The sequence below is a fragment of the Littorina saxatilis genome, linkage group LG14 (genome assembly GCF_037325665.1).
Source record: "Littorina saxatilis isolate snail1 linkage group LG14, US_GU_Lsax_2.0, whole genome shotgun sequence".
Lineage (NCBI taxonomy): Eukaryota > Metazoa > Mollusca > Gastropoda > Littorinimorpha > Littorinidae > Littorina > Littorina saxatilis.
This window is the reverse complement of record NC_090258.1, coordinates 13,126,241-13,138,531: the sequence shown is the minus strand read 5'-3', so window position 1 is coordinate 13,138,531 and position 12,291 is coordinate 13,126,241. Positions and strand designations below refer to the sequence as shown.

At 39.8% G+C, this 12,291-nt stretch overlaps 1 protein-coding gene across 1 annotated transcript in view; it reads left to right on the top strand.

Annotated features, from left to right (window-relative positions):
- Positions 1-11,223, top strand: part of LOC138947154 (low-density lipoprotein receptor-related protein 2-like) — a 32,570-nt gene extending 21,347 nt beyond the window's left edge. The window contains exons 12-13 of the mRNA XM_070318596.1: positions 2,157-2,384; positions 6,294-11,223. Coding sequence (XP_070174697.1) covers positions 2,157-2,384; positions 6,294-6,409 — 344 coding nt within the window. The 3' untranslated portion in view covers positions 6,410-11,223. The remainder of the gene's footprint in view (positions 1-2,156; positions 2,385-6,293) is intronic.
- The last annotated feature ends 1,068 nt before the right edge of the window (positions 11,224-12,291 follow it).

The following is a 12,291-nucleotide window of genomic DNA, read 5'->3' as shown; positions in this document are numbered from 1 at the left end:
GTGTTGTATGTGTGTGGGTGTGTGTGTGAGTGTGTGTGTGAGTGTATGTGTGCGTGTGTGAGTGTGTGTTTGTGAGTGTGTGTGTGAGTGTGTGTGTGTGTGTGTGTGAGTGTGTGTGTGAGTGCGTGTGTGTGCATGTATGTGTGTGTGTGTGTGTGTGTGTGTGTGTCTGTGTGTGTGTCTGTGTGTGTGTGTGTGTGTGTCTCTCTCACTCTCTATAACACAGAATGATTCACTATCTTCTTCTTCGTTCGTGTCACTTCCACTTGCACTCGTCGGATTTAACGTGTATGACCGTCTTCGACACACAACCACACACCCTCCTTTCTGGGGGAAGAAGGATTGAATTTGTATATTAGCAAGATCCAGATGTGGCACGTTTGAGGACGTGTACGCCGGGGAACGTGTACGGGTAACGTCACCAAATCTAGTTTTTACGTCACGCGTTTGCCAAGATCTGCAGTCTTGGTGGAAGCAAAACAAGGAAAAAGAGAGTCACAGGTGACGCAATATCTGCACGTACGCATGCAGGTCTTTGCTACACGTCACGATCATCTACACTACTCGTCATAAAAAAACCTTTACACATGCGTTTAAGGGCAGATCTTTCTGATGAGGCCGTTTATCGTAAAACCAATTATATGACGGAAACAGCCGTTTATTCCCCTACCTTTTTCAGAAAACAGACTGAGTTTCATGACGTAGTGTCGATACAGTGGAACCTACAACACACATACCCCCCAAAATCCAATTCGCAAAATCAAGGTTCCCGCGTTAAAATTGACAAAATATCAGCACAACTAAATCGAAACATGTTTAGCATGTCCTTAGACAGACCATTGAAATTTGCATCCAAATCAGTCAGTTTTGTTCACATATCTTGTCTAATATGGACGCTATGGCATGCTGAGCGGTGTAGGTGTCAATCCTCTCAGCAGGCATAAAAGGCAGTTTTTGAAGCCGTTTTAGCGGGTAATGAGACACAAAATGGTACATTTGAGTAACTCACTAACACATTGACTTCACACTTTCGGAGATTTGTGCTAACACGTGTCCGAAAGTACATACGGAATCTCAAGTCATTTGAGACATTAGATCTGCTGTTATTTGACATGCCAGAAAGAGTTCTTAAATTGACGGTCGGTCTTTGCTGATTCATCGAAAACATGAATTTGTTGTTATCTTCAAGAAAAATAACAGATGCGCCACATACTGAAATTTCATGTACATATTTTATCAGACATGGGTGGTGTGAGGAGTTCGACGCGAAAGTAATCTTTGAGAAGTTGACTCATTCAGAGCGCTGAGCGCAAATGTCGGCCTACGCCTAGCAAAGCTCACTGCCGACACGCTTAACTGATCAATGGCTCTTGAAAAAGCATTTTCAAAGAATTTGTGTGTGCGTTTAAACAAGTGTGCTGTGAACAGCCATAGTTGATACTGTATTAGATTTAAGGGTAAATTTAAGCTTTCCTTTTTCGTAATGCATGCTAATTTTAATTTGTTTCTGTTCAATCAGACAGGGTAAATCTTTATTTTTAAAACTCTTTCTGGTATGTCGCATAACAGCAGAACTAATATCGCAAATGACTTGATATTCCGTGTGTATTTTACGACATGTGTCAGCACACATTACGGAAAGTGTAAAGACAATGCGTTAACGGGTTACTCAAATGTACCATTTTTCGTCTCATTACCCGCTAAAACGGCTTTAAAAACTGCCTTTTATGCCTTCTGAGAGGATTGACACCTACACCACTCAGCATGCCATAACGTCCATGTTAGACAAGATATGTGAACAAACTGACTGTTTTGGGTGCAGATTTGGTTGTTCTGTCTGATGACATGCAAAACCTGTTTCGGTTTAGTTGTTCTGATTTTTTTGTTGATTTTAACGCGGGAACCTTGATTTTGCGAATTTGGTTTTCGGGGGTGTCTGTGTTGTAGGTTCCACTGTTTAGACACTACGTCATGTAAACTCAATCTGTTTTCTGAATAAGGTAGGGGAATCAATGGCCTTTTCAGTCATATACTTGGTTTTACAATCAACAGCCTCACCAGGAAGATCTGCCCTCAAACGCATCTGTGTAGTTTGTTTTTTTACGACGAGTAGTGTAGAACACTGTATTGTTCAAATCCCATATTCTCTGTTCCAGGACATCCAACCTACGACAGGCCAGGAAAAAGGGGGAAGAGCAGCCAGGCACCAATCACCTTGTACACGGGTCTTGGTCACGTGGGTGATGCCCCGTTTGCCATCAGCAACGGATCTTACGACGCTCAGGCTGCTGACAGACCCGGTGTGTGGAGTGCTGATGGTGACGTCAACCGCGAATCTCTGTATGCTAAAGTGGAGGAAGTGCCTGACGGGGTACCCCCTCCGAGTAAGTTATAGTGGAAAGGATCGCTGTGTGTGTGTGTGTGTGTGTGTGTGTGTGTGTGTGTGTGTGTGTGTGTGTGTGTGTGTGAGTGTGTATGTGTTTGCGTGTGTGCATGTGTGTGTGAGTGTGTGTATGTGTGTGTGTGTGTGTGTGTGCGTGTGTGGGTGTATGTAAATGTGTGTGTGTGTATGTTTGTGTGGGGGGGAAGTGTGTGTGTGTGTGTGTGTCTCTCTCTCTCTCTCTCTCACTCTCTTCCCCCTCTCTCTCTCTCTCTCTCTCTCTCTCTCTCTCTCTCTCTCTCTCTCTCTCTCTGTCTCTCTCTCTAATAATAATAATAATTGTCAGTAAGTACTGGTGTCACGTGACTGATGTGAACCAGTTGATTGGCTAATGGCGATGCGCTAAAACTGTTAGCGCACTCTTCGAGTGCGCTAACTTTTCCACAGAGCGTATTCTTCCGCCCTTTGCCTAAGCGAGACTGTGCTCTCATCCTCAGAATGAATTAAGGACATGTAGATAATATATTCTTTACAATACCAAATGACCATAAATTCTTTGCTTCTCAATTATAGCAGAAGTGGTTTTTTCTGACAGATTGCATGTGCCTGTGCCACAGTGCCACTGATCTAAAAAAAAAAAAAAAAAAAGCCGCTACGTTTCATCTCATTTTCGCCGACTTGCATAGATTCTTCTCATATGCCGTACGCGTTAGTGGCATTATAGCTTATCATCCACATTACCAAATGATGAGTTAGTATACAATTCCCAGCGGCTAACAGAAAACACACTAACGACTGCAGTGGCTCTAACTCCACCCTTCTAATATCAAATATTCAGATGATACAGCGCTAAGAAGATCTCTCCAATAGTGACGCAACTTACTTTGCAGAAGTAGAACGTTTCAACGCCTGGTGTAAAGACAACTTTTTAGACCTAAATGTGACAAAGACCAAAGAACTTCTGATAGACTTTAGAAGAAACCCTGCCCCTGTCCCTGACCTGATGATTGATGGTGTGACTGTTGAGCGTGTGACTGAATATAAGTATCTTGGCACAGTTATCGATGATAAGCTGTCCTTCAATGCAAACACCACCCTCATACACAAAAAATGTCAGTCACGCATCTACTGCCTTCAGAAACTTAGGAAGTTGAATGTGAACCCTTCTATCCTTCAAACTTTCTACCGCTCTTTCATCGAGTCTGTCATCACTTTTGGTTTTGTGTCCTGGTATGGAGGTCTGAGTGTGAAGAACAGGAATGTCTTAGTGCGAATGGTGAATGTCAGTAGCAAGGTGATTGGCAGGCAGCAAGCAAGTGTGGAGTCCCTGTATGAAAAGCGTGTGGTGAGAAAGAGTAGGCGGATAGCTTCAGATAGGTCCCATGTCCTTGCCCACCTCTATGAACTCCTTCCCTCTTTCCGTAGACTTCGCACGCACAAAGCTAGGACACTCATGCTGCAAAACAGCTTCATCCCCAAATCCATCACCCTTGGCAACATGTAAACACATCCACATACCCGACTCAGCCCCTCTTCTGCCAGTGCAATCAGTAGTAATGTACATGTATGTATTGGTTTTATGTACGTCCGTATATTTTCTGTGATATATTGTATGCTATGATTTTTTTGCAATGATGTTTAGCCATAGTCCGTTATACGCGTAGGTGTGCGAGAATATGTAAGCGCAGTGCTTTAAAGATGTCCATGTGGGAATGTGTAAGTGGGCGTAGTCGAATGTCCATGTGGGAATGTGTAAGTGGAGCATATAAGAATGCCCATGTGTGAATGTGCAAGTGGAGCGTATTTATAAGAATGTGTAAGTGGAGCGTGGTCGAATGTCCATGTGTGAATGGGTAAGTTGAGCGTATAAGAATGTCCATGTGTGCGATGTGTAAGTGAGACATGGATGTGTTCATGACTGAATGCGTAAGCACAATGCAAGGAATGGCCAGAGAGGTATGTGGGAGGTGTGTTTATAACCTGCCCTGTTATATAGTGCTATATGTCTTATGTAAAAACAATGTCCTGTTTGTATTATTGTTATGTACCACGCCTGAATTTCTCATTCTTATTCTTATTCTATTCCGATAACGTACCTCTGCTTGACCAGCATTTGGAAGACTGACTCGATCGACTCTGTCATACGTAGCAGACTACACTGAAATACGACTGCATCAGTTCAGTAAATGAATGGTTTCCGAATTATTATTTCAAGGCAAGAACAATCGTAATCGAAAACGTGTAGGGTTCAGAACGTTCTTACCATATATAAGACTTATTACCAGCCTGCCTCATGCGTGCAGACTCGGTGCAGACTGCAGTGGTTCGATTGCCCTAGCAGACGACATAAACCCCGCTCAGCAAATTAACATGTTGGGCAAATGTGAACGAATAAACGATGGGGATATAATACGTGTAGGGTTCAGAGCATTCTTACCGTTCATATTTTGTATCAGTCTCCCCGATGAGTGAAGATACAACACCAGAAATATGCCACATTTATTTTGAAAATGTGCTAACCGTCGAGTCTTTCGGGGGGATCGCAAATAACGAAGAGCACAGTCTTTTCTCCGAGTTCAAATGAGGTCTCTCTAAAAGATCATCACTGTTCAGCTTAACGCTACACTGGAATTTACCAACAGAAATTAAAATGCGTGTGACGAAAGCACGACACACTTGAGACACCCCACACAAAAGTAGATCTTACTGTACACGACCTGACCACACAGTTATGCCTATTCAAATGCGCGTAGCAAAATGTGCGTTTGGAATCTTCTTTTTTCTATGGCGGTACTGACAATATCGTAATTGAAACAATCCCAGTGCACTAAGGGATTTATAGAGCAAATCTCGAAAATAATTATTGAACTCAGCGCTACAATAATGAATTTTCTCGATTTGCTCTATAAATCCCTTAGTGCACTGGGATGTCTCAATAACTTAAATAATAATAAAACATTCTTTTATACCGCTGTTCACCGCCAAATGGCAGTCTCATGGTGCTTTACATTAGACATTACAATTTAACATTTTACAAATAAAAACTTTTCTCGTAAGAAATAACATACAAGCATTAAAAACAATTCATAGACAAATACCACTTATAGTTATATAAGATAATCTAGAAAAATTGTTTTTAAAAGAGATGAAAAAAACACGTGAGATAAGTAATAGACACATAGTTACACATAAAAAGTATGACAATAAAACAGAACTCACATAAAAGCGTACAGATCTAAAACAGAACGAAGATATAACACAGACTGCGGGGCAACAAATTCTCTCTCTCTCTCTCTCTCTCTCTCTCTCTCTCTCTCTCTCTCTCTCTCTCTCTCTCTCTCTCTCTCTCTCTCTCTCTCTCCCTCTGTCTCTGTCTCTAGTCTCTGTCTCTCTCTCTAGTCTCTGTCTCTCTCTCTCTTCCTCCATCCCCCTCTCTCTCTCTCTCTCTCTCTCTCTCTCTCTCTCTCTCTCTCTCTCTCTCTCTCTCTCTCTCTCTCTCTCTCTCTCTCTCTCTCTCTTTCGCCCTTCATTTCGCTATCCCACTGCTTGTGTACGTCCAGTTACACGTCCTCTTCACCCAACCTTTGTTGGGCCACGGGAACTGCCATATTATTTCCATCTTCTCTTCTGCTATCCAACGAGACTGGATATGACAATGTTTCAATGCTGTAACAATTTCTCAGTAATTACCATCGCGATTTCTCCATATTTTTTCGGGGCAGCTGTCCGGAATTTCGATGAATGTAACTATGGTTATTCATAAGCGGATAGCAGTTGAGCTGTGCGCAAGTCTATTGTCCGCCAAAAGATAAGAAGATGGCAAACAATGCGCGTTCAAACTGAAATCTGCCCCCAAAGCTTTGCGTACAGAACGGGTAAGCAATTCCAAATTCGAGCTATCTTTTTGTTGCAGTACCATTTAGACCTCCCCTACTGACCGTATCGTCAACAGAATCCTCAGACAGCTACCTCTATCCAGCTAACGGTCCAGATCACGGCTACGCCGGCCGTGTTGTGTGGGAAACTTGATTGGTGCGGACATCTGCTGCAAATTGAATTGGGTCATTGATTGTGGTGTAATGTGGTATTGGAAGAGGGCTGTCACACACAGCAAATAGCTATGGAATAGCCTCGTGTAACTGTACAAATAGGAAGAGAAGGCCAAATTTGAGGACCGTGGGCCTTTTTCCTCGTGCATACTGAATCAGGAATGCCTCCTTCGACTTATTTACTTCGGTAGATTAATTATTATGGCCATGCAGATTTTGATTTTTTGTTTAAAGTCTTTGGTGCAACCTTTTCCTCGTCGGAAAAACATTTGGACAGATCTGCCAAAATAGTGGCCAAAATAGTGGCAAAGCTTTTCGAGATTTATAGGACATTCCGCTGTTTTGTTGACCCAAAACAACATCCCTACTGCATTTTGTTTCGTGAAAATGTATTCCTTAAATAAACTGTGTCTACTGCTACACGTATGGTGCAAGTTTAGACAGAACAAGGTAAGAGTAGGAGACAACAGTGATTTCAACCACCTGAAAATGGACAATACAGTTTTCTTATCTTATCTGAAAGCTAATTTGGATATGCGTCCAGAATGAAGGAGGACAAGAAGATGAAGTGCTTAACAGCGGTTGCCTCTTATGTTGTTTTTAAATGAATCGCCCTTGGTTAGAGATATAATTCACATACTGCTTTTTGTTGAGAAGGCGGGCATTTGTTGCTGTTTGAGACATTTGCGCAGAAAACTTTTTAAAGTGCAAAACTTCTCTCTATTGTTTTGTACATATTTCTAAATTCTGACTATCAATCTGTACAAAGCAATTTTTCATTTGACTGGACTTTGTTTGGTCTTTTTAAAACGGTTTGCAGGGCAAGAGTCATTTGCCTACTTGCTTGTAAGTTTAAGTACAGTATAGCTCTGTTTTCATTTTTGTTTCGTTTACTTTTCAATGGATGTTATGACATTGGGTTTTCGTTTCTTTGTTACTCAAACATATTTCTCAGAATTGATTTGCCTGTAATTGATTTATACAGACACTGCTTTAACAGATTTAAGTAGCCATTATGCGAAATCTCCAAAGGATGGTTTACACCTTTTCTTTCCTTTTTTCAATTTTATAGCATTACAATGTTGGTTATTTTATCTGTAGTGTATCCATAACTATGTATAGAATTATGTTTTTAAGGGGTTACTATAGTAAATGAGCCTTTGCCAAAAGGTGCCATTTCGGACCCATGTATTTTTGGAAAGCAAGTGTAATTAACTGGATTACCCCAACATGTTTACATGTATTGTGCTTTGAAAAAGGGAGTTTGATGAATGCTTTTTTTTAATGTTTTGAAGCCTGTTGTTGTTGTGAATGTTAAATAAAAAATAAAATGTTTCAAACATACACCAGAAACGGCCCCGAAAAATTTTGGACATTTTGGTGTCCTCGGGAAATTTTCGATTTTTCATGGTCTGCATCACTTTATCGGTTTTAATCAGCGTATTTCATACAGTCTAAGCATGCAACTCTTAGTAGAATGTGCAACAATCGTAATTAGAACCAGAATTTACCGAAAACCTCGCCCAGTAAATACCCGGTTATTTTCGAAGGCCTCATGTCCGCAGACCAACTTGTTTACAGATTCGATTTTCGCCGGTCTTGGTGCTTTGAATGGCCGCCATTTTGGATGAAAACGATAGTTTCGTGTTCGAGGAAATAAAAGCAGTGTGTTGCATTTGAGTCAGAATTTGCGAAGTTATTGTATCTAGCAGCTAAAAAGAATCGATGGAGTTTAATGTCCGAAAGTAACGTTTGACACATTTTGTTATTTTTGCAATTTTCACAAAGAAGTTTCGCGAGTATTTTATACAAAAGCGTGGAAACCACTAGCTTTGCTTCTTTGGCGTTTCCGGTCACCGATTCGATTGAAATCATGGAGACGACGAGCCGTAAAGTTGAGAAAATATTGTACTGTCTGTTCAGGGTAAGGTGTAGATCTATACGTAACGTTTGACACTTTGTAGATCTAATGTTTGACACTTGCCCATAATTCTTCTCCCGACGAATTGAATTAGCTTATATTATCCCATGACCTGCCTCTTTATCTCTGTTAGCTGAGGAGGTGATTATTCTGAATATTCCATCACAACCATATGGATATCCTATGGATATCCCATCACAACCGAGTTTCGATCTCAACTGTCATTGGTCATTGTCTTTGATTTCAGAGTACAATTGAATAATTTATGGAGGTCATCTGCATATTCAGAGTTTACAGATGGACTACTTTTTACAATTAGTCAAGTTTTGACTAAATATTTTAACGTATAGGGGGGAATCGAGACGAGGGTCGTGGTGTGTGCGTGTGTGTGTGTGTGTGTGTGTGTGTGTGTAGAGCGATTCAGACTAAACTACTGGACCGATCTTTATGAAATTTGACTTGATAGTTCCTGAGTATGATATCCCCAGACTTTTTTCTTCATTTTTTCTTATAAATGTCTTTGATGACGTCATATCCGGCTTTTCGTGAAAGTTGAGGCGGCACTGTCACGCTCTCATTTTTCAACCAAATCGGTTGAAATTTTGGTCAAGTAATATTCGACGAAGCCCGGACTTCGGTATTGCATTTCAGCGTGGTGGCTTAAAAATTAATTTATGACTTTGGTCATTAAAACTCTGAAAATTGTAAAAAAAAAAAAAAGTTTTTATAAAACGATACACATTTACGTTCATCTTATTCTCCATTATTTTCTGATTCCAAAAACATATAAATATGTTATATTTGGATTAAAAACAAGCTCAGAAAATTAAAAATATAAAAATTATTATCAAAATTAAATTTTCGAAATCAATTTAAAAACACTTTCATCTTATTCCTTGTCGGTTCCTGAAGAGAGAGAGAGAGAGAGAGAGAGAGAGAGAGAGAGAGAGAGAGAGAGAGAGAGAGAGAGAGAGAGAGAGAGAGAGAGAGAGAGAGAGAAAGAAAGAAAGAAAGAAAGAAAGAAAGAAAGAGAGAGAGAGAGAGAGAGTGAGAGAGAGAAAGAGAGAGAGAGAGAATGAGAGAGAGAGAGAGAGTTTGTTTGTTTGTTTGTTTGCTTAACGCCCAGCCGACCACGAAGGGCGGCCACACACACACACACACACACACACACACACACACACACACACACACACACACACACACACACACAAAACCCGACCGACTGAATATGTAAGTGATCCACGTGTGAAAACCAAAACATAACAGCGCGATGACAGCCAACATTTCTATCCCCGACTGACAAACAGTAACACTGCATGCAAACTGACTTGGGTCAACGATCAAACCAGCACGGCCCGAACTGAATTTGTTGCGCTGCCATTATCGTGCGCAATTCTGGTAAAAATATAAACCCGGTATGCCGAATTGAGTATAACGAAAGTCGATGTCATATACATGATACACAAGGATATTTTAAAATGACTTTCAAAATGTAAAAGCAGATAGCAGACCTTTGTATAAGCAATTTGAATGACTGAATGTCTACATACAAGTCGAATGACGCCGTCCATTATGCTGACAAATGGGAACTAGCTATGCGCATGAATTCATTGACATGAATTTCGACTGCGGAGGCTTTTGGCAAGCTGAAAACAGGCACGGGCAGGTTTTAGTGGAAAAAGTAAGTGTTTTTAATGAAAACGTCGGAGTAATGGGATAAATAGCTTACACACTCCGAGTTCTGATTATCTTGCATATTGTGTAACCTATATACAACTGCTTGCTACTTTTGGAGGCAAATTTGATTGAAGAAAAATTCGATCCTCTGTTTTTGTTAATATCCGTGTTACGATTCAGGAGGATACGTTCATATCCGTGCAACGATTTAGGAGGAGACATTTATGTCCTTGTAAATATTGTAGCCAAAGCTGAAAAAATGCTTTTGGGTTAGCAGGGGGAAGGAATATTTTCATGAGATTGTTTTAACACCACCCCCCCCCCTCCCCAACATAAAAAAAAATCAAAGTTGTTTTTTTTTAAATTTGGATTTTGCTAGGATTTTACGTACAACTAATTAAAAAAATTCGATTTGATTGAGAACCTTGTTCCAGATGTACATAGACATTAGGTTAAAACTGTATTCTAAATGTCTGTTTGAATATTGTAGTTATTTTTGACATTTTCATTGATTTCATGTCCACTGACTCCATGTAACACGTGACAGGTAGAACGCAGATTTGACCTGTTTTGAACATGATGTTACTTTTTTTGTGGTGCTTTGATGTTCCATAATTACCTAATCTTCAAAATATGAATGTATCCTAAAGGTCTATTTAATATCACAGTTGTCATTTATAACATTTTGAATGATTTCATGTCCACTCACACAGTGTAACATGTGACACGTAGAATGCTGTTATGACTTGCTTTTAACATGTTTTGCTATTGTTTCTGTTTTCATATTCCATAAATAACCTAATCTTTAGATTGTAAATGAAAAGTTAGTGTATGTATAACATTCTGGTTGTTATTTCAAATATTATGAATATTTTCATGTCCATCAATATTTTTGTAACACGTGACACCTACAACAACATGTTTAACTAGTTTGAGCAAACTGTAACAACTTTTAGGGATATTTTTAACATGTGTCAGTGTTTCTGTTGAAGTGTTATATTTTATTTTAGGGTTTATACTTCTTGTGGTTACTTAGCAGAAAGTATCAGTTTTGACTTTTATGATGTTTGAGCGTTTTGCGACATTACGTGACACTGCATTCAAGATTTGGCTCCAAATGTACTTTTAAAGACTGATAATGCTTCTGCAGGGTCTGTTTACTAGAAATAAATCATTACCAGTTGTATGAAATGATATTAATGGCTTCTGTGGTCAGTTTTGTTGCACATGTGGCTTTTCTCAAAATTGGCGTTTTATGGCATATTATCAAACCGTACACATTTCCCAAATGCACAAACCATTCTTTTATTACACAAATGTGTTCATCAAAGACTAATGTATCACTTAAAACACCAAAAAAAATCAACTGAAAAGGTTTAGTTTGTCACAAATGTCCAAGCACCCCCCCAGCACCTTTTGGCAAAGCCTCAAATACATTTGCATTTTGCTCTGTTTGTACATGGAGAAAAACGCCGATTATTTGCACTGAAAGTTTCGGGAACAAGTGATTTGTTTAAAACAATATAGTTCATACCCTTAATACTGAATAAATCTGTCTCAAAGTTCCTGGAACCTATTTGAACGTTTTAATGTTTGAGGGATATGTAGCCCGAACCACTTAAGACGTCGTAATAAATCTGAGATATGACAGTGAATGTCATAGCTGTGATTCCTCAATCCTTCATGGACAATGAAAGAAATTAACTTTGACGTTATAGTACAGCTACAGAGGATGATCAGTTATTGCTCAGGATGCAAGCCCTTGAGCACATTGATACTGTCTACAATGGCCATGTTCATGTTTACACAGACGGGTCAGTCCTGGATGACAAGAAGGCCGGCGCAGCCTTTGTGATCCCCAGCGAGGACTTGACTGGGAAATTTAAACTGTGCAACAGAAATTCTATCTTCTCAGCCGAGCTCCTTGCCTTCTGCATGTCTCTTGTTCATCTCAATGTCAAGAACAATCCTCCCCAAAATATATCCATCTTTTCTGACTCCAAAGCAGCCATTGAAGCACTGAGAACTCACAACACATCAAACAGACAAGATCTTGTCATAGCTAAAAAAGAGTTGGCTGATACAACTATAAAACAAAGATCATATGTAAACTGAACTCAATGTTTTTCAGATTCATTTGGAAAAAAAGATGTTCAAACACAAAAGCCTATGAAAAGGTAAAACGAAAAGTTATGTGCCAGGAAACAAGTAAAGGTGGCCTAAATATGATTGATTTGGGTGACTTTCAAAAATCCTTTGTACTT